Genomic DNA, 26873 nt, shown 5'->3' with positions numbered 1-26873 from the left:
CAGCACTCTTTACTTTCCTGCTCCTCCTCGTCAGAAAACAGCCTTTTTTAGTTACTTTGTCATAACTGTGCTGAGATTAGTGTCCTTGGCAGGAAGCTTCCCAGATGTTTTGGATCAGTTATAATCGGTTGAAAATACCCAACCAAATCCCTCTTGCAAACAGAGCTTTCATCTTAGATTAGTATTATTCTGAGGAGTTTGTTCTGCGCGCTCCCAGTCCTGTAAATAACTGAAGTCACTGCTGGCTGTTGGCCACCAAGGGCATTTCAATGACCTTGATACCAGGAAAGTGTTCAATAGCAGAGGAGGCAACATGAAAGAAACATAGTTAAGTATCTATATTCCCTGGATTTCACTTGTTAAACCAGGGTGCACATCCACAACTGCAAGTAAGTGGTTGTCCATGGCAAAGCTACAGGACGTTGCCAGCGCCTTCCTCCCAGCAGAGCTCTCTGTGCGACTGGCACACGTATTAAAGGAGCCTGAGGACTCCTGTTATATTTCCAAGACTTGTTGCGAGTCATTGTTTCAGTGAAAAAGACCCTTTTCAGCTGCCATTAGATGGAGGATCTCATCTCTGAGGGGTGACATTTGAACAGGACCTTTGATCTTGTCGCTTACAATATTGTCATTTCCTTCCTAGGAGAGGAAAAACTAGGCACAGGAAACAATTAACGTGGAAGAAACTACATTTTATTCTAAATACCTTTGATGACTGTTCTGCCTTGTTAGTGCTCTTGCACAACGCTGTTGTAGTTGGCACTGCTTCCTTCAGCTGAGAAGAAAGTCCATAGGATCAATGCTCTTCTGAGAACTCGTGCTAGCATCCACAGAGCTGCTTGACTCATTCGTTGTGACTGAAATAGAATAAAGTTACTGGAAAAAGCTGAAAGCGTGCTAGAACAAAGCACAGGACTATAGATATTTAAATATCTGCTCTTAGGAATTTGAGAATTACGAGATGTGAAAGTTGCACTTAGGTTTGCAGGTTTGTGAAAGCATTTATCTGCCTCAGGGCAGGGGCATTGCTCTTCCACGGCTTCCCCATGCATGGCCAGCCCCTGGGCGTGGGGTGGGTGCTGCTCTGCAGAGCCCTCTCTGCCTCTGAAGATGGGGCAGGTCCTCACAGTCATCCAGTTTTCACTCCTCCAGCGGGATGCTGGGACTCCTGCAAGCACGTTTTCCTTGCTTCGTTTTACTGCAGGAGGGTCATGGACGAAAATCACCAGGGAGCAGGGGTTTGGCTGCTGCACTGGAAAGCCTTAGAGCAGGGTGCGCCTAACACACATGGTGCATTTTAATGGTGATCTGTTTTCCCTCCATATTCCCCCTCCTGCACCCCACAGCTCCTACTCAGTACAACCTGTCCTCCGTCCTCGCCCCCCCTCACCATGCTCTGGGCACGCCGGCTGACGGGGACAGCCCCGTTGGGCCATGAGGCCAGCAGGCCCCGTGCCAAAGCCACCTGCCTGCGGTGTCAAGGACGGCGCCCGTCCCGCATTGTGCCTCGGGGAGTACGTCCTGTGCAGCGGCCGTGGCGGGGCTGCCTTCTGAACGAGGAAGTTTATAGCAAAAATAGGAAATTTGGCACTTCCTTAAGGAAGAAAAAGAAAAAGAAAAGGCAATTATTATTTTATGCCAAAGATTATGGCTGTGAGAGCAGCTCTTAATAAAGGCTGAGTAATGCAGCCAAGCAAGATTAAATATTTATAATGCTGTGGTTAAAAACTGTTGTGTAGGGATATTTTTTCCAGGAACCAGCACACAGCTGCGACTCACATCGCCACTCAGGGGGCTGTGGGCACGGCTGTGCACATGGTGTGCTGCTTCATACCGCCACCTCTTTTTTTCATACCAAAGCAACAGTGTGTGCAGATTTAGGATCCAACCCATAATTTTCCACAGTGCAGAGGCTGGTCACAGTTTTGGAGCTCTGCTTCTTCCTGCCTCTCCCTCAACAGCACCCTGCGGGCTCGTTCAGAAAAGGACATTTCGCCTCTTTCCTGACGAGGGATATTTTTAGCTATTCCATTTTAAATTTTTGCTTAGGGTGGACAGGAACAGTAGTGGACAAGCCGGACAACCAAAAGACTTGACACTGCTGCCATCGCGACTCCAAATGTTGGGGTTAGAGCTGGTCAGTGGCTCACAAAATAACGTAGGCTGGGAGGACCTCCTGAGGCCTGCTGGTCCCACCACATACCTGGAGAAGGGCCTGGCTCTGAACAAGGCCCAGCTCCAAAACCCGACCGTGTTGCTGTGTCCAGATGTTTCAGGAATTAAAAAACAAACCCAAACCAGGCAGCTCTGTTGTCTCTGAGCCTAACAGAGGTTCTCATGGCTGATTGACCTGTCCGCATATTGAAGGCCTGAGCTCTGACGGAGGCCTTCCAGACCTCTCGCTCCCCCTGGAACAGAGCAAGCGGGTATCACCCTCACATCTTCAGGGCCCCTGCCTTAGGAGCGCTGCCTCCTTAACAAGGGGAAATGCCGGGTGCAGAAATGGATGGGGAGTTTTATAAGGCTGGGGCAGGGCTCCCCCTTACAGGCGTGTGGGTGATCCTGCTGAGGAATTGCTCCGGGGTGCTCACAAACCCATCCCCAGCACCGCAGAGACCGCAGGGTGATGTGCACCACAGGGGATGTTGTGAGCACAGACCCGAGCAGTACAACAGGACCGTGCCTCGCACCTTGGCAGGGCCTTCACGTTGCTCTTCTGCTCCCAGCTGGAGTTCAGCTCCCTGAGGAGAACACCGCTGTTGCCCCAGTGGCTCTCTGCAGGGCCGTCTCCAGCACTCACTGGCAGGACTTCTGCTTACTTCAGCGAGGTCTGGATGGACGGGTTTCCTCCGTGAACCCGAGGAACCCCACCGTGGATGATTTCAGAAGCGATGTGAGATCCCTTGCCTGGGTTATTCGGTGCTGATGCTGGCTCATATCATTTTCGAATGCACGTCATTCCCACAGCCATGTCTGTAGCCTAAGCCTAACAGCTACTTTCATGCCGAGCCAGCCACACAGCCTGCAAAATCTCCCCTGTAATATCCCTAGGCTGCTTTTCTGGGCACTCACAAGGATTTTGTGGCTGAGAGGTCATCTTTTTGCTAGCTGTGAAATGCCCTCCCCAAGGTGTTGTTGCAGACCTGTGGCACCTCGTTCAGTTATATTTCTACCCTTAGCCTGGAAATGAAATAGATGCTGGCTATGGTATTTCTGCTTTTTTTTTTTTTTTTTCCTTCCCATTTGTGCATCCCACTAATAGCTGGCAAAATCCAATTGCTTCTTACCACTGATGCCACTGCAGTAAAACAGACCCAGCACTGAAAACAACGTGGATCACTGTATGCACTGCTTGTCTTTAATTGGCATACCCCGTGCTTTCCCATAAAATAAAATTTGTGTGGTCAGGTCAGGTAAATAGGTTGCCCTTTAGTTCTCTGTTTTCCATGCTGGATGTTTTTTTCTGCAGAAGGTGTCATTTCAGAGAGATTGAAATAATTTAGTGCCTGTTCCTGAGTTTTGTTCGTGTTTGTTTTCACTCTTACTTCCATACCGCTGTGAGCAGCGAACATTTGGGAACGAGATGAAGCACTAATTGATAGCTTTCCCCAATTAGACTTGGAAAGTTTTCCACAGAAAGAATGAAACAGCAACCCGGGCTCAGAGTATAAACAATCTAGTCAAGGGAACGAACCCTGAGTAAATCTCACCCTACTGCACTGGAGCAAAAGCCGCTTCCCTGGCCCTGCCGAGATGCTCCTGGTGCTCTCCCACGACAGGACTTTGTCACCAGGCTTGAAGATGCGGTACGACAGGAATACATCCAAGCAGGCACACATTGCTAAGCACATTTTTCTCCTCCCCGCACATCTCCAGCAGCTGTGATGGGCTCTACACTGGGAAGCAGCCTCTTCCCTGGCTCTTTTCCTTATTTCCACAGTGGGGAGCAGGGGTGCAGCCCCAGCCCTGCCTTGCTGCCCCATGGCCACTTCGAGAGGAGCCAGCTAACCACCCTAGGCCTCTGAGTCGTGGCCTTGCATGGAGAATGCTCTCCGGGTTTTGGGGCTCCTGAGGTGCCATGGTGGGAGGTGTGGGACATGACACACACAGGATGCAGGCGGCTGGTGGGAGGGTGGCAGGAGCAGGGAGACTTTGGTGGAGGTGGTCTGGAAGCCAGGGGAGATACCAGAGGGTGCCTGGTAGAGGCTGGGGCAGTGGGCAGGGAAGGACAGGGTGTGACACGGCCAGTGAGGACACTTGGCTTGGCTTCACCCTGGTCAGGGCACATCCAGGATGGTGGGGGTTGCTCCTGCATGGCTCACTGTCATTAACAGGCAAATGCACAAAGGTAGCAGAAAAAAATAAGTGACTTATCTTAGTTTAATATAATGAGCCTATTTCCTCCAGGGTTGTGAAAGGAGGTCAGAGAACTGGGAGCTTGGAAAAGCAAGGCGTTTTGCAGCTTTGCCCCAAGTAAGGGACCAGGCTCTACGCTAGAGACTGGCTTCTACCGACCTGCTGCCACCTGAACTGTTCATCACCAGGAAGGGTCGCCTCTGCTTTCAGCTGGGCTGCAGGGACCCCCAGAGCAGCACCATCACTTGGAGGATGTGTCTGGGTGACGAGAATGGGACAGCGGGGACCAGCCAGTAACCTAGCGCTGCCAAGTCTACCACCAGACCATGTCCGTAAGCACCACATCTACACATCTTTTGAAGACCTCCAGGGATGGTGACTCAGCCGCTTCCCTGGGCAGCCTGCTCCAATGCCTCACAGCTCCTCCAGTGAAGAAATTTTCCTACCAACCAACCTGAACAGGCAACCAACCTGCCTCATGGGTCGGGAGGACGGCGTCACCTCCTGGTGGGGCTGTCTCACACCTACTCACGGGGCCGGCCAGAAGTAAAACCCCGGTTCCTCCACCCATTGGACAAAAGCCAATTCTTTTCAGACCCAAACCTATTCAGGACCATTGTGCAGGGACGTGGACGGCAACACCTCTCTATCTGTGAGGGGGAGAGCCAAGCCCCCGCGGGAGTGCAGCCTTTCGTGCAGCCCCATAAGCACGAGGGGAAGTGTCCCAGCCCCGCAGATGAGCTCAGCTCTTCGTGTCTCTCTTCAATCCCTCTTCCTTCCGCTAATAGGATGCCAGTCGGTGTTGAGATTTTTCCAGTTGAGCACGCAACTGTGCCTTAGTCATCTGAGTAGGTCCCTTCCTCCTTTTTAAGTTTTCCCATGCTTAGATGTGACTTGGTATCAGTAGGAAATGACGAGCCCTGTCACTTCTTTCCGAGCGTTTCATGCTACCTCGCGCTACCCAGAAGCACAGTGTCTGAGCGGGAAAGCACAATGAACTCATGAAGTATTACCAATAGGAAGTGACATTTTTCCTCCTATTGTTCACGAAATTCCCTATGGAGTGCAGTTAAAATATTGGAGACATTTTATTTAAAGGCAGGAAGGTTATGTTTTCAACTTAGATAAATTTCTGATTTTATTTTCTGTCTGGCTGCACTAAACCAAACCTGATCAGTCTGAATGACTTGCAAGTGATCTTAAAAAAAAAAAAATCCTGTGAATATAATCTTAAATCAAGGTTATAAAACATGCTTTAATATTAGCACTGTTAACACAGTGTTCCACTTACAAAGTATGGCCTTAATATATGCCAACCTTTTTTTTTTTTTTTTCCAATGAAGCACTCACTGCCTGTGCTTCACCAATTTGCCAGCACTGGTAACAGCAGAAGTGAGAAGAGATTACACCTCAGGCAAGTCTCTTCTGATGGTTGGATGGTGAACTTCTCCTTAGCAGCAGGGTCCTGAGGGCCTTGAATGCAGATTGATGCTCCCCTTACGCCTGTTCTTCAGCAGTTCTTTTACTGATAGGGTTGGGCTCACCTGGTGGCTCTGTGCTTTACAAAAAGCAGCTGTAGACTGAGAGGCGTTGTGAAATCTCTGGGTATGCTGAAGTGTGCCTGAGGCAGGCACTGTTGCATTACCATCTAGAGGACTGCTACTAACTAAACTATTTCTCGGACCCTGTAGGGACCAATGAGGTGAGGAAAAAAAACATCAGTGGATGGTCAGTCAAGCACATGCACCTACTACAGTTACAGCATTTCGTGGTACTGTTTTGGTTTCACCAAAATTTTACTTGAGAAGAAAATGTGTTGGGTGTGGGAGATCATTAGGGTGATTGAACAGATGTTGGGGGGGGGGGTATGCTTACCCCCCCCCCCCAATATGTTATAATGAATCTGCTGGTTCAAGCTTAAGCACCTGTGTTTAATTTTGCTCCGTCCTGCTCCCTCTGTTAATAATACATTTCTCAACAACAGAACACATTCTCATGTAATTTATGGGCTGCAACACACTAACTGGGTACAAGTGCTACATCCTAAAGCAGAAGGCTTTTCTCCATGTTATGCTTCTCAAATATTGTTCTCCTTTTTTAATATTTCATAACCTGCATATGGCAATTGAGCCCAAAAATACAGTGAAAAGCAATCTATAATATAATTCAAAACTATGAGACTTTATAAAAGTGTTTTTCCACAGAATGATTTATAGACAGTCAAAGGTTTGAAGCTCTCCTTTTATTGCATATATTTCTTCTTACTTTACAAATAATTATATGTACTGATACAAATGTTCCTTCACAGAAGGTACATTTCTTTTTCAAAAAAAAAAAAAAAAAGGCTAGGGCGTCATCCAAAATAAGCCATTTATTGTTCATTAATATAAAATGTATTCATATTCCTAGGTGGTGTCATATCCAAACCACTGTTCATCCAAATTTCCTGCATGATCTGTTCCCTGCGCTCGATCCGTTCAGCCAGGTCTGCTGCTTCTGCTGAATTATAACCTGAGTAAGGAGGTCTGTAAAGTTCTGCCAGTTCATCCTGAACCTCTGACTCGGAGGAGTCTTCCTCCTCCTCGTTCTCACTGTTCTCATCTGCTCCATCACTTTCTGGCACTAGGTGCTCCCTCTTTCCTTGCAATTTCTTGAAGTCTTTAGAGCAGGACCGGCGGCTCACCAAGGCGCATAGCGTGAGGATTAATCCCACACAAACGCTGGATACAAACAGTAGAGCAGCTCTTTCTAGATGATCTGAAATTAGAAATCCAGTGCTTAAACACTTCACAAACTCTGCCGAAGTCTATCTACAAAAAAGCCAGCTGTCATTTCCAGAGTCCTGCATTACGTGGCCACAGTGGTAGGGGGTATTTGTGGGCAGGGGGTGGGAGAGGGCTTGCTGTGCCCTGCACCCGAAATGCCCTGCACTTGGGAACTGAATGGTGCTGTCTCTGCTTCTTCAGATTACTATGCAAAAATCCCAGACTCTTAAAAACATAAAATAACAACATTATCCCACTGCTTTATTAACATTCTTAACCACCTACCAGAAGCATACCATTTTTTTCCAGCCATCCTGCCAAAATGGGTCTTACTCTCACTAACAGGGGGCATGGGAAGAGCACCTCCCTGCTCCGAGGAGCCACAGCAGCATCTCCAGCCCGGGCTGGTAGGGAGCATTGTGATTCCCGGTACATGCTGAGATCACGTCCCAGTATAGCAACAAGGGAGGCAGCAACTCGACCACTGCATGGCTCCTGCTGTTTTCTAGAAGAGCCGAAACCTTAGCCGAAGCCTTAAAGTTGCTTCTTAATGCCAGCCCCTTGCTCACTTCCAAAATTCATGAGACTTTTGCTGTGGTGTTAGAGATCTGGTGATCGCAGATCTGTTGGCCTCAACACAATTTGCCTTAGTGTTGCAAAGTCACAAAACCTGTCATGGCTCATAATGGCGATGGCTGGGCCGATTTATTTATTTATTTGTTGCTCCTCAATGATCCTTATATGTATGTAAACCAACATTTCCAAAAATGGATGTCTCCAGTGCTGCTCCCAGATCGGGGACCAGGTTTTCAAAAATACTGAACAACCAACAGCCCCCATTGAAAATGTTCATTAAAAAAAAATCTTGGCTGCAGTCCCTAAGAGTTTGGATCCTTCAAGATGGAAAATATTCTATAAATGTCAATTGCGCTGTGATTGTCCCATCCACAAGACTGCGAGTATATTGTAATAATGCTGTTACTATAAATATGGGATTTCCAGCTGCGACCTTCTGAGGTGATCCTCCCCTTCCCTACTCCTTCCAAAATGCCACAATCTAATGAACCAATCTCTCATTTTCCTACCTCTAATGTATGCAAATGTAGCCAAGGAGTTGCTAACAATAGTGCCATCTTTCTTTGGAAGTCTTGATTCCTTTGGGTCAATGTCGATACCTGCAACAAGAGGAAGTAAAGCAAACTCAGTCACATCGTAGATGACGAAGCTGCTAAGGTGATATTCTTCTTATGGCTTTTGAACCAATGAGTCTGACTAAAACATAGACAGAACAGCACTGTGCCTTGCAGAACGTTAGATCAAATGATGGCAGATTATTTAATAAAATAAATATTGAAATCAAATATAAACAGCAAATAATTAAGGTATTGAAAATATTGAGTATACAGAAAATGGCAAAATTATATAAAAAAAAACAAACCAAAAAACTATTACCAAGTGAAACCCCTTGCCTGTTCCCATTAAGCTTTCTGAAACAATTTACTTCATTAAGCTTCACACCTATCCAGTGGACTTCCTAGCCCACTGCAGTTAGCGATGGCAGCGAATATGCACTAGCCACATGGTTCATTTCATTTGCATTTAGGAGAAGGAGGTGTTGGTGTAATTTTTAAAAGACCCTTCACCATGAACCAACTACACTTTCACTTTTACTCTTCCCATCTTTCAGTCAAAGTTAGAGAACAGTGCACTGGCTATGGCCTGCTGGGTATCCACGTCCCTGTCAGTCAAAATTCAGCATGTCTCAGCCCGTTTGGCGTGACACACAGGCTGACTTAAGCAAAGTTTCACAGTTCCTTGGAAATAGTGTAAGAAACATACAGGGGACAGCAGAGCGTTCCTTCTGTATCGCTGTGACAGCCGAGCCGTGGCCGTGCTGGCCCCATCCTGTCCCAGCCAGGAGGGCAGATGCTGTCCCAGCAGCGCTCCCCCTGTCCCCTCCCTCACACCCGCCTCTGCTGTGCTGAAACGTCCTACTGCAGTCAAAGACAAAGGAGAGGAGTAAACAATTACTGTTTTTTAATTACCATGCTCACCGTCGTTCAGCTTCACGGAAGACTTGTTGTCAGTGACCAGGGGGTTGACAGCTGTGAGGATAACTTTAGGAACTGGAAAGAAGAAAGGCAAACGGTGCACTGTCAGTTTTGGAAAACAGATCTCCAGTTAATTACGAATCCCCATTACAGCATCACAGCATGGCTGGGAGTGGAAGGGACCTCTGGAGGTCACCTGGTCCAACCCCTGCTCAAGCAGGGCCTCCTACAGCAGGATGCCCAGGACCATGCCCAGGTGGCTTTTGAAGACCCCTAAGGATGAAGACTCCACCACCTCTCTGGGCAGCCTGTGCCAGCGCTCGGTCACCTGCTCAGGAAGGAGTGTTTATGTTGTACATTAATTTGTTTTCTGTTGGCGGCACCTCAGGCTCTGCCTGTTTAAAGTCTCGTGTGAAGTCCTCTGCAAAGCGGTCCCAGAGAAGGAAGGTGCTCAGGATGGGCTGGAAGTGCTCTGGGTATGGCATTTCTCATGGCATTTATTTTTTTTCCCTTGAGAAGTTTTCACATTCTTTTTTTAAGTAAAACTGCTAAAAGAAGGCACACCGTGGAGACGTTGAGAGTTCATGTATTGTGTGTGAGATGAATGGGCCCTTCAGGTACCCAGATCTTGGCACCTGCTCCCTGTATTGTATGAAGGCAGAATGATTGATTTGCAGACTTATGTGAAGGAGAAAAAAAATAGAAAGAAATTTCAAGTATGAAGCTCACCTCTATCCTATACACAAAGATTTGCCAATAAACAGTGTTAAAGAGAGTTAAACGGAACAGAGACCGAGGCTTGGGGCTTAGCATAGTTTTCATTTGCAAAAACAACTAAAAATAGCACTTCTTTCTGAGCAGTACTCTTCTGTGTGTGGGCTCCAAGTCATATCTGTTTCCTTTCCCGGTGAGGGAATTTTCTGGGACTCTTTGCTCCTGTTTGCAACAGAAAGCCAACAGAGATAGGGGCAAATGAGCTAATTTCTATTTTGGCTTGTATACCATCGTAATTCGTAACTGTTTTCCAGCAGCAGAGTATTTTTGTCAGTGGACGAGGTTGGTTTGCTTTCTTTCAGCCTGCGCGCTGCGTTCGCAGGCCTGGCTGTTAGGAGCAGAGTTTGACCTGGAAGTAACTGGAAGGCAGTAAACGAGATGTAGGCATCCCCTGCCTACACTTTGTGGCATCCCCACGCTGTAGCCTCTTTCTCTTAGCCTCCACGTGGCCGATGCTGGGTGAGTGCCTCCCTCCCCTGTCCTCACACATCCCTCCCGGGAGGCTGTGCTGTCCCCAGCACGCCCCACTGCTCCTGCTGCGTGTCCTGGTGCCCGGGCCAGGCCTCCTCCACCTGAGCTGATGCTCCTCCTGCTCCCCTCCTTCCCAACACATCGTTTGTGGCAGGGCTGAACCCTTTCCCACTGGGTTTGGATGGATGTTCGATATGGCATCCGAATATTTGTTGGGGGGGGGGGGCATTTAATTCAAAACGTCATGGGCAACAACAGCTCTCACACCATTAATTTTAGCTGGGGTTTCATTTCAGACACACACTGCACACAAGGGCTTTAAGACCTGCACCAGGTCGCTGGACAGACTATGTGACACCAGCCGAAGGAATTCTTTATCAGGATAACTGCAGCCACTCCTGGTGCTGTGCCAGCAGGCAGGGCAGGCCCAGCAAGCTGCCGAGGGCAGCCCATGAGGGGTGAGAGCAGCATCCAGGACACACGGGCATGGTGCCGGAGTCAGCAGCTGCATTTCCTGGGGCAGGCTCCCAAATGCCAGCCTCGGCAGGAGCTGTTGTCAGATGCTACCCCGTGCAGACAGGAGGTGATGCCGGGGGGGTCACTGAGGCACCGGGACTGTCAGAGACCAGCCTCTCCTTTTGCCAGTGGGGGTTAACTGTGAAAACAGAAATGCAGGCAGGCACGCTAGCCCTGAACGGCTGCTGACCTCTGAGGTAGGGAGTGAGATTTTTTCACATTCCTGACCTTGCTGGCGATACTTTCAAGTGTGGTACAGCCCTCAGAAAATGTGCTCTGCTCAGCTGTGTCCCTGTCGCTTCAGAGGAAAGCCCATTTATCTCAGCTTGGGAAGCACCAGGTTAGCAGGGATCTTCTAGTGAGGGGAAAGTGTAAAATGTCATTCTGGACTACAGCCAGCCTCTTCCCATGTTGCCTAGATGATCTATAAACAATTAGACCTGCAAACCATTGGCTAATGCTTCAGACTGCACAGCTCCGTAGGATCTGGCAGAAGAAAATGTCTTCGACATGTGCCAGCAACACACACGAGCGCTATTTGTTATCCATGTGTTATTGCAAAACCACTTCACTAAAAACCAGAGCGCATAACCTCACTGCAAACAAACATACACTTGTCTTCCAGCATATGGATGCGTAAGAGAGAACAATCTGTTACAACTATCTTTAATTAAAGAGGATCCCATTAACTCATTCATGAAGTTACTACAGCACGAAGACAACTGCACAACAATGTTACGTGCTAGCACAAAGGCAGGTCTCCAGCTCTCCTCAACAACATAAAGAGGAGAGTCACTGTGACGACCCTCACCTCACAGCTACAATAGGAGACCACAAAAGAAGTTCTCTCATGCCAGCAAGGAAATGGCTGGGGCTCCCTTTCCTCTGATCCTCAGGTACACAGCGATCTGGCAATCAGTCCCGTGCTACTGTTCCAAAAAGTACGTCCCAGAAGCAGAGCAATAACTCAGTGAAAAAGATTTTGCACTTCCCTTGGTTAGTGCAGGGGCATGTGAGAGACAGCCACCACTGAGGGTCACAATTCGACTCACGACTAGCTGGCAGCAGAAGGCAGAGTCTGAGGAAATCTGTTCAAGTCCTCAGTTAAAGAAAGACATTCCTAAAAGTATGCAACGCCTACATAAGGCACTACACTGAAGTCCTGCAGTCTTTTTTTCTCGCTTTCATTTGTATTACACTTCACTGTCCCATGGCCTTTGCTTTAAAAAAAAAAGAACTATAGGAACTCTGCTTCTACATGATGTAAATATATCAGCCTACAATAAAGAAAATGAAAAACTCTTCCTTCTTGTCTGAGCTAAGTAGGCTTCAGTCCTGCAAGGGGTCTATAACCTCAAACCTCTATTTTAGTGAGACCTTGCCCATGAGAAAGGAAATCCCTCTGCAAGGCTGGAGGCTGTAGGTGTGCTCGTGTGACTCAGGTTTCAGGACTGGGCTCTGTACACAGTGCCACAGTTATGCAGCACTGCTGTACTTGGACCCATGGCAGGCAAGAGCAGATTATTTTTCCTAGCTCTGTTGCAGGTGAATTCTGCAGAACAGAATCTTATTTTGATAGTATTTCTTGAGATATAATAATACATACTTAATATTTTATTATAAAATGCATTTTTACAAGGGAAAAAAAAAAAAAGAACAACAAACAACTTAATGTCAAGGTATACATTGGGTGCAGTTCTATCCATGGGATTGTTCACATATTTTGGGTATAGCCATGTCACAAAATTCCCACGTTAAGGAGGGGTAGATTTCGGAAGCCTCTCTGTGTGTGTGTCTCCATATGTGCGCATTGTTTCGCATTGTTTTGCTTTGCAAGCAGAATAAGGGCTTCAAAATGATTGTGCTCTTACCACATGCATAGCTGACGTTAAGGTATTTTGTCACTCCAGGTAGGCACGGACTTCCAAAATCCTGGCTGGTGACAATAATTTTGCATCTCTGTTTCCCGTAACACCTTTTCGATAAAACTTCTAATGCTGTGTAAGACAAACAGTCTGAAAGAAAAATACATGGAATAAATATACAACAGCAGTGTTATCAGAAATAATAGCTGCCACGTGCACAACAAGACACACAAATCTGCTCTCAGTTTCAGAAAGCTATGTTTGCCTAAACAGGATTTCAGAATTAGGTATCAGGATTTGTGAATGCAATGAATTCAGCATGCAAAGCAAGTGTGAACTTGCAGCAAGCTAACTCCCTCGTGCTGACTTCCAGGTGCATGCTAAGGTTGCAGTAAGATCCATGCCAACCTACAAATGAGGTGCTGCGTTGGACGTCATCTGTGTTCCCTTCATGATGGCCTGGAAGAACCAAGCACCTCCACCTTGTTCATCTTAAGAAGAGCTTGCAAATAAAGGCAGATGCAATACCGTTTGCAGGTCTCTCTCTCCGTCCCCCTGGGTTATCACGATGCTTTGACCAGATGCCCAGTTTCAATTCAAGCTAAGTGAGATCAGTTTTTGTGCACCACAGCAGCTAGGGCTACAGCGAAGTTCAGCGTATTACAGGCAGCTTACGGTCTGCTCAGCCTGGTGCTGCTGGGAGCCATTCCGCCACGGCCAAGAGGTCAAGCTAGGCTCGACGTTTAACTGGGCAGACACCTGACTTCTTCCTGCCATACCAAACGCCACGCTGTTCCAGTCAGGCTGCTACCACAAGCCAAGTCTGCATGCCTAAATCAACTTCAAAGGCACCTCCGCCGCACGGTACTCATGCCTAATGACACGTTGCGTGCGCGCAGAGAGCCCCGGCTGCCCCACTTCTCCCTGCGGATAGAGAGCCGTGGACGGGGCAAAGTTTTAAAAATTTGCTTTAAAGAAAAAGAATGTCTATAAATGCGACTGAATTCTCAGTATCCACATGTGTTAGACCCCAATACACCAAGCAAAAATACCTGTTAGTTTCAGTTTCAAAACAGAAAGTGTGCAGAAATCACAGGCCTGGGGTAAGTAATAATTTTCTGAAGCTGTCCGCTTCCAGTCAGCGTTACCTCACCCATCTGGTCAACCTCTATGGACGGTAGGTATTTCTCCGTCTAAGTCTTCCTAGGCAGGGACATCCTAGAGATGTGAAAACATCTCTTTCTCTGCTCATTAAAGCTGTCTTTCCTATAATAAACCTCAGACAAGGATGGCACCTTCTCCTTCCAACAGCTTAATCTCATTTGTGCCTCTGCAGAGGAAGAAGAAAATGGTGTTCACAAAGCTTTCCCAAATCACTCTTGTTTGAAAAGAAAGATCTGAGACTGGAGTTCCTGGCAAAGAAGATTCACCTCCAACAGGTGAAAATAGGGTAAATTTGTGATTTTTAGAGTTAATCCCCTGACACCAGCACTGAGTGGCACGTCCTTGAGTGGAGCCTCTGGGAGATGCTGGACTGATTTGTATGTTTGGTGAAGGGCCCAGCGGTTACCTTTCAAGACAGATTTTGGGGAGAGCAGCTTTCTCTTTCTGGAGACCTAAAAACCTAAGGCCTGTGTATCCTGGGAGGCTGCTGGGCAGGTGGGGAAGTCTGATTTAAAACACTGGATATCTCTGCTTAAATAACTGCTGTTTTAGTCTCTCTGGAGATCTCAGCTAACTAAGGATATATTCAGGTGGACATTTTAGACAGCTAAGTAGCGTATTTTGGCAAGTACAAAAACAACCAAAGAATATCAGGAGGAACTATCAGATGATTCATAAATCATAGAATCATCCAGGTTAGAAAAGAGCCTCAGGATCACCAAGTCCAACTGTTGAATGGATTGGGAGCACAACAGCAGCCTGGCAAGCTGAATTATGTTTTCTACAAGCTTCCCTGCCCTTCGAGCTACTCCCAGCCAGCCGTTATGCTGATGGTTTTCTACAAATTCAGTGATACAGTGAGTACATGTTTCATTTTGCCTTTGGAAGATGTTTGCTCTTGTTGCTCTGGGAGTTAATAGCTCCTTATCACCTATATTCATGTTGGATTTGGCTCCTCCACCTGAGGAGCCAGCCGTCATGTGCCTACAGGCTCTTGGCAGGCCAGCTTTTGGAGAACTTTCCAAGGCTTGGCTGGTGTCACAGGTGTGTGAATGGAGACCAAGGCTGGCTTGCTTCTATAGAACAGCACAAATATTAACTGGAAAGAACCATAACAACAACAACAATTTACAATTGTAACATTATTTAACAGCTGTCTGTGATCCAGGAAGATCTGGGCCTTCCGTGATGCGGTCAAAAATTGTTCAGTTTCTTTCTGTCTGGTTTGTGTGTGCCCTTGCTACCTCCATGGTAGGTGTCTGGGCAGCTTTAGTGCCAACTGAGCCATGAGTTCAGCTCGGAGGAATTCTGTGTACTCAGTACTGAAGGCCACTTCTTCAGTGGCTGTAGCTTCATCTGCACAATCTCCCGCAAGCAGACATTACAGAAGTGTATCTACAGTGAACTCAGAGAAGCCCGTGTGTGTTGAAGAGATGTACGAGCTGGTTTCAACCAAAATTGCTTGGGAGTCTAATAACAATGCAGCTGCAGCAACGCGGAGCTCATGCTGGGGATAATTTATCCTCCTTCTGGTCAAACACCTTACTGCAGTATCTGAGAGAGGAGGAGATTCACTCCATGCTTAATTTTGAGTACATGAGTGAGCAGCCCTACTCAGCAGTCCTGAAGAAATCACAAATCAGGAGATGAACATAAACATGTCTTATGTCTTCTTCCTGAACATCTAAGAAATGTTTGAACTAAGCTTACATTTATGGGCCTTGCTAAATTGGTACCATATGTTTAAAATAAACTGCCTCTTGAAAAGCACTTTCCCAGCATGCTAGAAGGCTGGTGACATCCACCAGCAGTGATAGAAAAAGCAGCAATGGATGGCTGGGAAAACACTCAATTCTTCATGCCTTGCCGCTGGAGTTGCCCGTTACACACCACCACTGTTGGTGGATCCTTTGAAATGCATGCTTATATGGATGGCATGGAGATGCGGGCATCAAGAAGAGGGTCTTTACACAGTAGTACACTATCAAATCTGACTGCAGCTATTTAACAGTTGGAGCAGAAAGCCTTGTTTCTAGAGGAAAGGCTCTTTCAGCTCCCTAATTAGCTTTGTTTAGGAAAGTTTTGGCATGCAAATGACATGCCATAAATCACGCAGGCTTTAATGAGTAGCAATTTGTCTTCTGGTTCCTTAAAGCTTCTCTCAATTCAGACCGTAAGAGCTTTCCCTCCCTTTCTTTGCACCCTGCCACACAAGAGCTGCAGGTGATGGAATAGCCAGGGCTGGCCCGAGCGTTTTGCGCCAAGCGCTGGCAGCGGCATCCTGGCACACCCGCTCCAAACACTCCTGACGGCCGTCTTCTCCCACATCACCATTCCCAGAGCACAAGACCCTGTGGGTGAGGGATGTGTCTCAAACGTAGATCCACATTACATACAAAGTAATGTGCTGCTGAAGGACTGGGGAACCCAAAAGGGGAGCCCCACCACAGTTTTTCACTTCAATACTAGAGCGCAGCTGCTTGTTGCTTTCATCCCAAACTGCTGGCCTACAGGGCTTTATGTTTTCTGGGCTACGCCCACCCGCAAAAGAATAAGGAGCTTGCTTTTAAAATCGATTGAAAGCAAAGATTTCACACTACTACATCAGCATGGCTTGTGCTTTGTGGAGCCCAAATATCAGCTCCGGGGATAAGAACTGACAAGGGGAAACTATGGAGTTCCGGAGCAAGCTAGGGCTGTGAACTCCTAAAGAAAGTTACCATAATAACATGGTAATTTATGCAAGAGCATGGCGTACAGGGTCCTGCCTGCGCATCAGAAAAGGGCCATTTGCACTGCCGATTCTAGCAAAAACACTTATGAAAAGTGTTGCTGATACCTTTATATTCCAGGTCCAAGTTCTGCCAGTGAACAAGGCGGTACAATATGCTAAAAATACCGCTTATTGTCAGAACAGGCCATTCCTTACCAGTGAGTACCACTCCAGGGCTTTCTGCACAGCTGCACCCTCTCTCTCCTGTACTTCACAGCACCAGCTCCTGTGCCTGCTGTGAGGCTCCTGGATTTCCTTATGAGTGGCTTGGAGTTTGGAATTCAGTCTGTGAGCATTTGGTGCAAAACCCCCACAGTCATCCTCTCCTCATCGCACACGCGTAGGCTCGGAGCGAGGGATCTATCTGCCAGCACAAATACTGAGGAGAAGGCACAAGTGGAGCTCGGTGCTCCTCTGGTGGCAGCAGGAACCAAACTCCTACTGCTCAAAAGCTCATAGGTCTGGTTATGTGCAATTCACCTCCTTATCTTATTCTGAACTTGAATGCCAAGTACACTTTTCCCAACAGCTCAAAAATCTAAGCTAGAAAAACCTATACGCAAGAAAACCCCTCAACCGCTAGTAAGGAAAACATTAATGGATGAAGTGATGTGTGTCTGAACATGCTTTAAACGCCTCCAAACAGCTGCTCAGCAAAATGTGACCTTCCCCATTCACCTCAGCAGAAAGTTACCTGGAGTCTAAAAATGGTGACTGCTTTTCTTCTCCTGCCTCTGCTTTGAACAGGGTTTCTTTCTAGAGGAGCTTTGTCTTGACAAGATTTTTGGGGTCAAGGGGAGGAATGGCTCCCCTGGGGGCCAAAACACTGCCCAGTTGCCCAGTTTACTAAGGTTGACCAGTTTAAGGTTGACAGTTTACTAAGTTGCCCAGTTTACTAAGGTTGACACGGACAAGGATCTTCTCATATCTGACGTCTGCACATATACAGAAGGCATTTTGTGGTGGAAGCAAAATCGAGCAATTTTGTCCCCATTTTTGCACCCATAAGGTTCAGCCGGCTGTTGTCTCCCACACCCAAAGTGACGAGGCAGCAGTGGCAGAAGCTGCAAGGGAAGATGTAAACCTTCTCCATGTCCCTGAGCCCTGGCATTGCTACAGAATCATGCCTCTGCATCTACCCTGCCCACACCATCAGTGCGTAAGTGCTTCCAGATCTGACTACAGTTGTTTGTACCCTTACTTCACTTACAGCTGCTCTCAAGAGACTTACACGAGGGACTGGCTCACACTGGGAGGAATATACATCTCCTGGTATGAGATGGAGCCAAAAGCTTTTCAATCACTGTTGGTGAATAACAGATGCAGTCCCACTGAATTGTCTAAAACATTGATACAAAAAATAAAAAAAGGAATCACAATATCACAAAACATTGTTATATAATGAATTTGTGATACCATGCTGGGCTGGAAGGCATCTACAGGATTTTGGAAGTCTGTCTTTCTTATTACCTGAATATCATTTCAGCGGGAAGAGGGGATTAGACAAAATCCAGCCCCAGGGTAAGTCGTGCCATGGTGACAGCTGTGATGGGAGTGCCTGAATTCACACACACACACACGCAGTCACACGCACCTCTTCAATCTCCCTAGAATGGAAACGGGCTAAAGAGAGGGTTGTGCTGGAAAGGACCCTACCTTCCAGCAATGCAGATGGGCAGTCTTGGGCTCTGCTGGTCACTACCACTTGTGGAAGCACGTGTCTGACCAGCCAATGCAGATCCAGGTAAAATTTCTGGGAATTACGTTTTGGTGTTCTAGCTTGCAAGTTGCAGCTGGAGGTTACCTACTACCAAGCCTCCTTTCAAGTACTTTCGTGTATTAACAAGAGTAATTTATGATTTGGGAAGTGTTTGTTGGCCTGAACCTTCTTCATATTCTCTATGGCAACCTGTTTTGGCACAACTCTTTAGCTTCATTTGGCCAATAAATTGTCTCTTTTCTCATACACGTTAGTACAAATGTAAAAGAGAGAGTATATCAGAAGAGGAACCAACTGCTACAGGCTCCTACTTTGCTGGAGACCTGCTGGGCACAATAGATCCTGCTAAGCAGAACTGTAACCAAAACAAATCTTAGTTTTCTTGTGAGCTTTTTGATAATCTTAGCATAACGCGGAAGTTACTTTCTCTAAATCCTGTGGAGTCCTAACAGTGCCAGTCACTGAACAGCTGCAGAAGCAGGACGCTGCTTGAAGTTCTTGATTTTCCTGCAAAGACCCAGAGAGCTTATAATGGAAATAAACGCCCGTGCTTCAATGAAATCTCCCACTTTTGGCAAGAGCTTACTTTGCAGAAGAAACTTTTCCTGAAGGCAAAAAAAACTAAAACGCTTGGAGACCAGACTTTATGTGCTGTCCTTTGAAGGGGGCAACTGTGTCCACTCATAGGAATGAATGGTCCTGATGACAAGTTGGAGAACATGTAAAATATGTAAAAAAGTCCTCCTCCAGTTTGACGGTGAAGAAGATAAAACAGGAAAAATGTTTTTTACTGATCTTACATGGAAATACCACGTTTTTTGACAAATCTCCCCCTCCACAAACCTGCATGGAGCAAGATGAGTCATTCTAAGTGCAGCTTTTTGTTTCTGGACATTTTTAACAAAAGTAAAAGACATTTGGAAACAAAAGGTGGAAGTTACACATATAATTAGGTATCAGTCCTGGGACTGAAGTGGTGCTGTTGTATTGGCTGCAGTGCACGTTAGAGAGTTTCTTGTACTCAGTATTTCAAGTGCTCTCTTTGTCTGAATGAGAACAGGGACTTGTGTCTGTCTCCCACATCCCATCCTGTGTAGGTTTTTCTGTTGGCATAGTCTCATGCTAAAGCTGTTCCACTGCCTAGGGCAAGCAAAACCCAAACAGACCAGAGGAAAACTCTACTGCCAGGGCTTTACCTAGCAGGGGAGGCACTGTGTCCCCATTGCTTGTCTTCCTCCTCTGTACCAACACTGGCACTTAAGTTAGATTATTGAACTGGCTCACAAAACGTGTCCCAGGGGGAGGCAGTCATGCTGAATGCTGAGCTGAGGCTCACAATCCCACAGCTGCTCTGAGGCTACACAGATGTCATCAATAACAGTGACGGATTTATATACTCTATTTACTACATGGAGAAATGCCTTTATGCTAAAGAGATTTTACATCTTCCTGTGTTGCCTTTGAAGCATAGCTCTGGAGATCTGTCAGCTGGTTTGATATATTGTTCAAAGAAAAGTGATAATTCAAAATACATCTGTCTCAGTTCAAAGCTGCTGCTTGTCAGTAATTGTTTATCAGCTATATTGCATGTGAGTATCTAATTAATTTGATATCCAGTCCTCCTAGCAGGACCACATCCAGTACGTGTAGATGCAAAACTGAACTCAGTAGAGACTTCCTATACATGTCATTAGAACCTACAAACAACTTCTATTCTGCATAGTATTAAAAAAAAAAAAAAAAAAAAAGAGCCTCACAGCTTCCCTGTGGTGCAACAGAAGAAATGGAAAGGATTGTGCACAGCCTTTAGGCCAAGATGAACATGGGCAGAAACAACATGGATGTGAGATGGAGCAGATTTAGCTTTTGGTGCAAACATATACACGTACACGGGCACTGACTCTGGAATGAAGAGCAGTAGAACGAAGTTTTCTAAATTGTCTCAAGTAATTAAAATCATGCTGACACTCATATTATTATTGCTTTCTCTGAGAGAAGGGTATCCAGGCACTTAAAAAGTCTTATTATGCACCCACTGACATCTGTATCATGCTTCAAATACTACATAAATAAGATTTAAGCTCCAGATGGAGAGAACTGGAGTCAATTGGATTTGGCTCCTAATTGCTCAGTCCCTTGTGATAACTGAATGTATCTCCCCAAGCCACATAAGTGCTTTTGAAAATTATGCTCACTGCAAGGGGTTACTGGCAGCATGGAGGAAGAGGCCAGCTACTTTCATAAAGTAATGGGAAACCCACATAAGGATCTACCTTCTACAGATCTACCTTGTGTTTGTCTCAGCTTTTATGCTCTTTAATGTTATCACAGTTACAGGTTTCTTTGCATAGCACAAGAACAGCAACGGGAGTTGCTTATATGCAGGCAGCCACAGCACAGAATTTGTCATTGTTGCAAATTCTTGATCTACTTACACGGGGAAACTTTATATAGAAAGGATTTGTAGTATTATGATCTGTGAACTGTAAGGACTGACACCATACACAAGGGAACGATTCCCAGAGGTGAATGAAGTGCAAGAAATAAGTATGGTAGCAGCCCTTCTCAATCAACTGAGCTCTCTCTTCTCTGCTTTGAGTCATACACTAAGGCCATCATCATGGAGGATGTATGGGTCTTTCAGAAGCCTGCTAAAATGTTTCCTTTGTAGAACAGATACCCAGAGCTAAAGCCCCAGTGAAGGATCAGACAGGATAGCCAGTGTGAAACAGATTTGGCAATTTTAAATAAATTCTTGTAAAAGAACAGAATACAATTTTCAGCCAATACATTTTTAATACCTATAAAACTAAATTGAAACATTGGCTTGCAGACAAATGGCTTTTAAGACTAATTATTGATCTCTTCTTGATGTTCAGAAATGCTTCTTATAGATTTCACTTGTAGCATGTTCTCCTAAGTAAGTAAAGTTCAGGTTTTGCACAGACAGGGCTGGTGTCAGTCATGTAAGCCCTTCCTTGTGTGGTATGAAGGGATGTGAACAACACACAGATCTTGTGCTGGCCTTCTCCACAGCGTGCAAATTTACCTTCACGCTTTTGGTGTCAACCACTGAATGCATTATTCATATATTCATTATTCAAGCACCCTCACAACCATGTGTTACTATAAATTTAGATACTTAATGATAAAAATTGAGTCATTAGTCATACACCAGTTGAGACTACACATTGAAGTCGATGACTGGTTACTGATGATGACCATAAACTACTTGTGATGTTTTGGGTTCTTTTACATTTTTCAAAGGGCACAGTGTGAGTCTGACAGTGTTCATAGACCATGACCAAAGTGATATTAAAATTATATCAACATTACTATATTGGCTATACATTAATTACTAATAGAGCAACATTAATATTCTCTTCTTTGGGATGCACTTGTACTAGCAAATCAGCAGTGGCAGGGAACATTTCTGAAACTGTGACGCAGTGCTCTGCGGTGGTATGTATGAGACCTGCACTTTTCTGGCCTGTTCAACAGCATCCTCTCACCAGCTCCACATCACAATTCTGGGCAGAGAGCAGCCCCAGGAGGCAGCCTGCATGCATTCGCCCTGCTTGGGGGGATAAGAGCTCAGTGCTACATACACAGGACATTTCCTGCCTGCTGGACTTGGTGCCAGAGAGAAGTCCCAGGCACATCTGATTTATTAGCACGCTACTACAGTCCTGGAGTCTGGTCAAACAACAGCATCTAAAGCAATGGTCCCTGATCTATGGACCTCATCCTGACCGGCTGCATTTAAGGGAAAGTAAAGACAGTGGAAGCAGAGACCAAAGTGGAAGGTAGCTGTGAGATAAGGCGTTGGGCCACTCGGGTTGCCTGATCATTATCAGAAGCTGGAGGAAGATGAGAGGCCAGCAGCTGGTATTTAATACAGTCACTTAAGTTCAAGAGAGCCAACAGAAATAATTTTTGATGTTAATCATATTAAGAACTGATTAACTACATCAAGGGTTATTACTTTGCTTACATTTCTTACTCATTTCTCCCTTGTGCTACGCAATTTGTTTGAGTTCCAGAAATAATCTCTCATGTTTCAGTCATCAGCACTTCCAAGAAGCCAATGCTCTTGTGCCTGCAGTTTTCTCCCCGCCTGTGCCCCCACTTCCCTGTGCAGCCTCTTGGAGGGTCTGTTAAGAGCATAATAACATACCGAACGGGGGGATGCGCTCCGCCTCGGTCGAGCAGACGCTCTCTTCGTGTGCCCGCCTGCCGTAGGTGGCAGAGTAGATCATGAGGAACTTGGACTCCTGACAGTGGAGCTTCAGTTCCTGGTTTTCACAGGCTGATTTGGTTTTGTATTCAGCTAAAATAGAAGCAAATAACAATACGGTAGCATGAGGCAACTTTCTCAGCCGGACTGTTCGTAGCAAATAGCAGCATGACAGAAAACAGCTTTTCTGCAAGTTGTGCTCTCAGTGATATGTGGCACGATTACAACCAGAGGCAAAGCCAATAGCAAAGCAGAGTGTTTCCTCCAACTAAATTGTTCCCTTATGAGTATCTAAAGCCTCCAGCTCCTTTTAAAAATGAATGAAAATACTAACTTTTGCCAACCTCCTCTCCCGGTGGAACAGCCACCCCCATTCCTGCCTGATTTCCTGGCCTGCTTTCCACTACTATTCAGTAGGAGAAACCTCATCCCTTCCTTTCATGCCCCTGAAGGACAATGTCACTTTCTGTGCCTATCCCAATGCCTGCCGGAGTGCTGAGGGCCTCAGGCCGCTCACCAGTCATGGGGATGGCTGGCATCACCTGGTGCCACAGCACAGCCCCTGGGCAAACACTGAAGAATGGGGCACGGCCTGTGTGTGCCAAGCCAGGCCTCAGCTGCATTTTCATCGCTCCACCATAGTCGGTGGGGTTCCCCGACTTGGCAAGGGCTGCTTTGAAAACCTGGCTGACAAAGCAGCGTGGACCAGGAGCCTGAAAAAAACAACCCCCTCCCTTTCTCAGGGGGCACAGGCAGGCTGGTGGCGCTCCCCACATGCTCCCACAGTAAGGAAGCCAGTGAGATGGCCTTTCGGGCAGCGCAGCTGATCCTACCTTGGGATCTGGTTGGAGTCTGCCATCTGGCCAAAGAGGTCCCCTGCTGGCCCGAGCAGCCGCTCTGCTTGTGGCATTTCACCACTCGGGTCTCCCTGGCCTGGGTACGCTCATGGCCAACCATCTTTTCGTGCCGATGAGGCCGGGGAGAAGGGTTGGTTCTGCTCCATTTTGTTGTCTTTCAGAAATGTGAAAACAGGAAAGGAGGTTCCTGAGCTAAGCAGGAGCAAAGGGAAATCTTATTGTTACTGAGAGGTGTTGCTGGAGCAGTGTGGGTGTCAGTGCTAGGGGAACCAGGCAGGGAAAAACTCCTATCTATTCAACAAAGGAAACATTGTTTTGTTTAGAACAGAACAGATTTTTGAAAAGGGGTTAATTTTCTTGGTAATAATCCTGTTTATTCCATTTGAACTCTTCATCACTCACAAATTTAAGTCAAAAAAGAGTATTTTTTAAGAATATTAAACCTGCTGCAGGTTGTTACTTCTGCAGAAACACCTGCCACAGTGTACACCCATGGGGATCAGGCCAAGAATACAAGAGCTCTGACCCAAGGGTTGACAGCCTAAAGCTGGGCTCTGCCTCTGTTCAGCTGTGCTTCGGGCTTGCTGGGGAGGCTACAGAACAAACCTGCAAGTGGCACAGGACACAGCAAGGGTAGGAACACAACAGAGACCTCAGCAACAGAAGGAAATGCAACATTTTTAAATAGATGAAAAACTGAGGGATTTGGGCAATTACTTAGGTGCACACCTGAAGGCAAGCAGATTGTATCATAAGCTTAAAATTATACTCAAGTGGTTTCCTGAGTGAGGTTGCTTCCCATAGCCAAGTGTAACAATATTGGTATCTTACCTACAAAGATAAATTTCCTGTCAAATAAATCATGCAATTTACACTGGACCTGGACTCTTCCTCAATTCTGAAGGCAGCACTCACTGTTAAATACACTTTTGACTAGCTTTTGTAATATTTGGGTCACAGAGAATATTATGCATTCATTTTAACTCACTTCCAGTGGAAAAAATATTTTAAAAGTAGCAAAGAGGAACCCAGTCCACTTTCAATTAGTAAAAGGAAGTTTCTAATGAGAACAGGTACAGCCACAATATTCAAATCTATCTACTATGAATAATGTAGTGATTGTAATATACTAAAAATGTAAACACTAAGATTCTTTCAAGTATTTTCTTTGGGACCCATTTCAGCCAGACTGGAGATGAACTGCCAGGAAAAGCTGAGTCCCTGGGCAGCTGGGGCTTTTTCTCATACATAATAGCAATAAGAAAAAACAATTGAAAAAAAATAAAATAAATGAAACCTCATTGTGACTGTCTTAATTTTTCTGATGCTCTTATCATGTTTGCAAAGGTCATTCTCTTTGAGGCAGGATTTGTCTCTTTTCCATACAAATGTCAATTACCTGTTTAGGACACAGGTAATTCTGCTATAAAATTAACCATGCAAGTGTATCCTCCAGTCATTAGTTTATAAATGGTAGGTAGTAAACCGAGGATCTTTGAAAGCCTTGGTCCTACTCCTTAAGCATTTTTAATACTACTTGTTATGATATCTTCTTCATCATTTGGATCCTTAACCCAAACATCTGTTTTTGCTTTTCAGCTCTGTATTTCTAATAAGACATGGCTTTAAAAATAATTTCCAAGACATTTTTCCTTTCGAGTCTGGTGTCTGACATCTGATTCTGACAAATTATACTGGTCATTACATTGGCAGCAAGCACAGTGAAGTTGTAAGCACAATGGAAGGCTAAAGTAAAGTAGAAAAAACAACTTGTTATTAATCTAAGAGACTTAAAACTTAACATGGATTTATGCAAAGCCTTGTGCAGTGGCATTCTAAGCGAAACAAACAATGAAACACACAAAAACATGTTTTCCTGGTGTGGATTACTTACTAGGTTTGCATTTAAAGGAGACAAGGAGGAATTTAGTGGTCCCTGGACATAGATCAGGTCCGAAAACCCGACTATTGACAAGGAGTTGGCAGGATCTCAGGTTTTGGCATTCATCCAGTACTTTCTAGAACAACGGGCAAAAAGGATAGTCTTGAAAACAAGATATGAAGCTACAAAGCAACGACAACACTTAGCTGTACTTTGTTCTATACAGGAGACAAACCATCCCTTCACAACTTTCTGGCCATAAACACATAAAACATCTGGATCACTGGATTTAGGCCGCCTCTCCGCTGGCCTTTGAGCCATGGCCAAGTTTTTGGTAACACACTCATAGCAGCGATGTCTGTGGCTATTTAGGATGTTACCGATTCACTGTCGCTTGTTACTTTTTCCTCTGCCCCCTGCCAGTCAGCCAGACCTCGCTGCATGCCACCATGGCCTCAGCAATGCCTGGGACCCCGTGCAGAGCCCTGAGCATGTGCTTAGCCTCCAGCATTTTGACACATCTTCCCGACAGCATTTATGGGAATGTGATGTCCAACCAAAGCACAGTAACTCAGAAAGATGCCTTTTTAACCATTTCATCTCAATCTCCTTAAGTTTACCTGAGCATGCTCTGCAGTACCTTTATTTGAAAGAGGTCAAACGAGTGGCTTAGTGATACTCAGGCATGCCCCTAGCTTTAAGCCATATGTAGGACCTCCTGCTTAAGGGGCACCTACCAGAGGATTTCTCTTGCTTTCAGTTACACACACGATTGCCTATTTACCTGACTTGCCTCTTGATTCAATTTCAGAATTGATTTGGAAGGATAGCACAGATATGCCTGTCTATCCTAAACCTGTTAGTTGGTGGGTTTTTTTTGTATGTGTGTGTGTTTTGTGTGTGTGTGGTTTTTTTTTTTAATGCTGTTTTAAGGCCATATCTACACCACATTTATTTATTTTTTTTCCCAGAAATATACCATGGTTCTTACTGTTCTGCTTTACTGGGAGTAGCAGCCGAAGGACAATAGGAAGGTCACCAGCATAACACACACAGGGTCACGTGGACCTTCTCCAAGTCCAGCTAAAGGACAGAGTACTCCTAATGCCTGCATTAATGTTCCCACTTCACCAGTGCTTTTGGAGCTGTAGCAATGATTGTGATAGTTAGAAAATACGAAGACATTGCCCCAAATGACTCTGTGCCCAGCTTTAACCCAATCACACAGCAAAGCATCTAGAAAAACGCTTTAAATTCATCAGTGTATTTAAGAAATTCTTATCCACCTTCAGAGCCTCGTTCAGAGCAGGCTGTCTATATACTGTTTTTGTACAGCCTGGGTTGTTGTACCCATGATTCTTGATGTTTAAAATCCCAGCGGATTGCAATAAGGAGGGCATCATCTCTAGGTCACACAGCTCTTAGCAGGTGTAACTGCAATA

At 45.8% G+C, this 26873-nt stretch overlaps 1 protein-coding gene across 7 annotated transcripts in view; it reads right to left on the bottom strand.

Moving 5' to 3' along the window:
* Positions 1-6580: 6580 nt before the first annotated feature.
* The window catches only part of EVA1C (eva-1 homolog C), a 38467-nt gene continuing 18174 nt past the window's right edge, over positions 6581-26873 (bottom strand). For 5 of the 7 annotated variants that reach the window (XM_083841773.1, XM_083841771.1, XM_083841775.1 and 2 more), the window contains 6 exons: positions 25444-25567; positions 22633-22785; positions 12805-12948; positions 9167-9247; positions 8207-8296; positions 6581-7113 (listed from right to left, as the gene is read on the bottom strand). In XM_083841773.1, the coding sequence (XP_083697899.1) occupies positions 6728-7113; positions 8207-8296; positions 9167-9247; positions 12805-12948; positions 22633-22785; positions 25444-25567 (978 nt within the window). In that variant the 3' untranslated portion in view covers positions 6581-6727. The remainder of the gene's footprint in view (positions 7114-8206; positions 8297-9166; positions 9248-12804; positions 12949-22632; positions 22786-25443; positions 25568-26873) is intronic. The other 2 variants (XM_083841772.1, XM_083841770.1) reach the window with 1 other exon arrangement.

Source organism: Anser anser, assembly GCF_964211835.1.
Source record: "Anser anser genome assembly, chromosome: 1".
Taxonomy (NCBI): domain Eukaryota; kingdom Metazoa; phylum Chordata; class Aves; order Anseriformes; family Anatidae; genus Anser; species Anser anser.
The sequence above is the reverse complement of the archived record's forward strand: the minus strand, read 5'-3'. Positions and strand labels throughout refer to the sequence as shown.